Here is a 2,055-nt window from a genome sequence, read left to right on the forward strand (position 1 = left end):
GGGGGGGGTTTAGGGCTCCCAAAGTGCTGAATATACAGGGCCATGGTATGCGTGTCACCCGTCAGCCATATCACAAGTCTAACCAGGAAGGATAAATGGTAATAGAGCCGAAACCTCTCTGGAGGAAAAGTCACTGACCAGCACGCTGGCGAGCCATTCCGACTTCCCTTCCCACATGCTAGTTCCAGATCCGTGACTGAAACCATGGATTACCACCACAGCCAGGCAACTAGCATTGCGAGAAGGACCTCAGCAATTGCAGCCCCTGGATGGATGATCTGGGCACCTAGGTCATGTGATTTGTGCTGCAGAAAAGGATTGGCCAGTCTGAACTCAGACCCCTCCCCCTTCGGTGGAGCTCACGAGACCTTAGACCAGGGGTAGCAAACCTCCGGCCCGCCAGCCGTGTAGAAACTAAAAATCCCATGATGCATCTCTCTTCGGGAGTCGTGGCTGTGAGAATGTTGCAATGCCTCGTGGGATTTGTAGTTCCGCCGGAGGTTTGGCTACCCCCTGCCTTAGGGCCTGCAGAGATGTGAGCAGTACTGAAGGGAGCCTGGAGCTGCATTATGATTATTATTTCAGCCTATTAGTCTTTATCCAACACAAGTTACTCCAGCTCTCTGATCAGCACTTTAATACATCAGGTAGCCACAAGGGCGAGAGCAGCTTAGAAATGTGACCGCACGTAGAACGCGCGATGTGCTCCCTGAACTGGAAATAAAGATGAAGGATTATTGCTACGTGACTAGAATCTGACATGTGACTATAAATATATATATATATGAGAGGAGTAAAAGCTCTTACAGACCAGCTCCAGCTGGTAACCTCTGGTACAGCTCCTTCACCTCTTCGTGTTTGGCCTTCCCTTTATCCACGCTCTGTCTGCGCATCTCAGACATCTCCACGCACCACTCCTCAAACTTACAGTTATCCAGCTCCACCAGTTTCTGGAGGAAACCTGCAACACACCACAACATGGAAGAAGAAGGTCACCAACCCCTCCACGAGGTCCCCAACCCGCCCACGAGGTCCCCAACCCGCCCACGAGGTCCCCAACGCGCCCACGAGGTCCCCAACCCGCCCACGAGGTCGCCAACCCGCCCACGAGGTCGCCAACCCGCCCACGAGGTCGCCAACCCGCCCACGAGGTCGCCAACCCGCCCACGAGGTCGCCAACCCGTCCACCCCCAGTAAGCAAGATTGCAAATGACACTTTTCACCTTTCTCCTGCTGTCTTTAGAGCTATAGTGGGACGTTCACATTTCCTTTCATTGCCTGAGTCATGAGCAATTACATAAACCCTCCCCCGCCCCCAATACATGGGGCCCATTCTGATCCATGGCGCCACCATTTCTGGCTCTCAGCTCCACCCCGGGCTGAAGCCCAATTTATGGACGTTCCTATGGGGAGAGATACAACACCGCTCTGTAGCCACCAGCCCCTCTCCCCAGAGTGCAGAAAGTCTGGTATGAGCGATCCTCTCATGGCACTGACCAGATGGGGCAGCCAGGAACAGCCGAGACCGACCGGTACAGCACCGTGTAGAATGATACGCTTTTAACACTGCCCACAGTTTGGCGTGTGTTCCCCCCATGAACACACACAGGAGCGTTGAACATGGTCGCTCCTGCCCCCCTGCTGTGGTGAATGACACCACCCGTCTCCGGCGGTGCCTGATGCCAGATACAAGTCTCCGGTTAAGCAGCGTGGTCAAACAACAGCGGAGGGGGGAGCACACCGCTGACCATGCTGACAACAACCACAGATCAGAATTGGACTCCATGTATTTGTTCCCCGGGGGGGGGGTTCCACAATTTAGATGGTACAGCGCTACTACTGCTGTAAAAAGAGCGCGCTCCCTACAACAGATGACAGCGGACTAGGGGGCTTAAATGGGAGCGGGGGATAGTTTTACAGCGCCTTCTCATCCTTGCTTTCTGACACTTGGCAGGAGACGTGTTCCATGGAGATGGGGGACACGGCTGCTGACATTGGCAACTGGGTAAGTTATGGGAAGCCTCCAATGGTCACCCCTCCCCCCAGGATATAATG

The 2,055-nt window shown here is 54.4% G+C and overlaps 1 protein-coding gene across 1 annotated transcript in view; it reads right to left on the bottom strand.

The window, feature by feature from the left end:
* Positions 1–2,055, bottom strand: part of USP48 (ubiquitin specific peptidase 48) — a 27,992-nt gene that overhangs the window by 15,529 nt on the left and 10,408 nt on the right. Inside the window, exon 12 of the mRNA XM_018575077.1 lies at positions 812–961. Within this exon, the coding sequence (XP_018430579.1) occupies positions 812–961 (150 nt within the window). The remainder of the gene's footprint in view (positions 1–811; positions 962–2,055) is intronic.

Source organism: Nanorana parkeri, unplaced genomic scaffold, assembly GCF_000935625.1.
Source record: "Nanorana parkeri isolate BGI_ZX_2015 unplaced genomic scaffold, ASM93562v1 scaffold3521, whole genome shotgun sequence".
In the NCBI taxonomy this organism is placed as follows: domain Eukaryota; kingdom Metazoa; phylum Chordata; class Amphibia; order Anura; family Dicroglossidae; genus Nanorana; species Nanorana parkeri.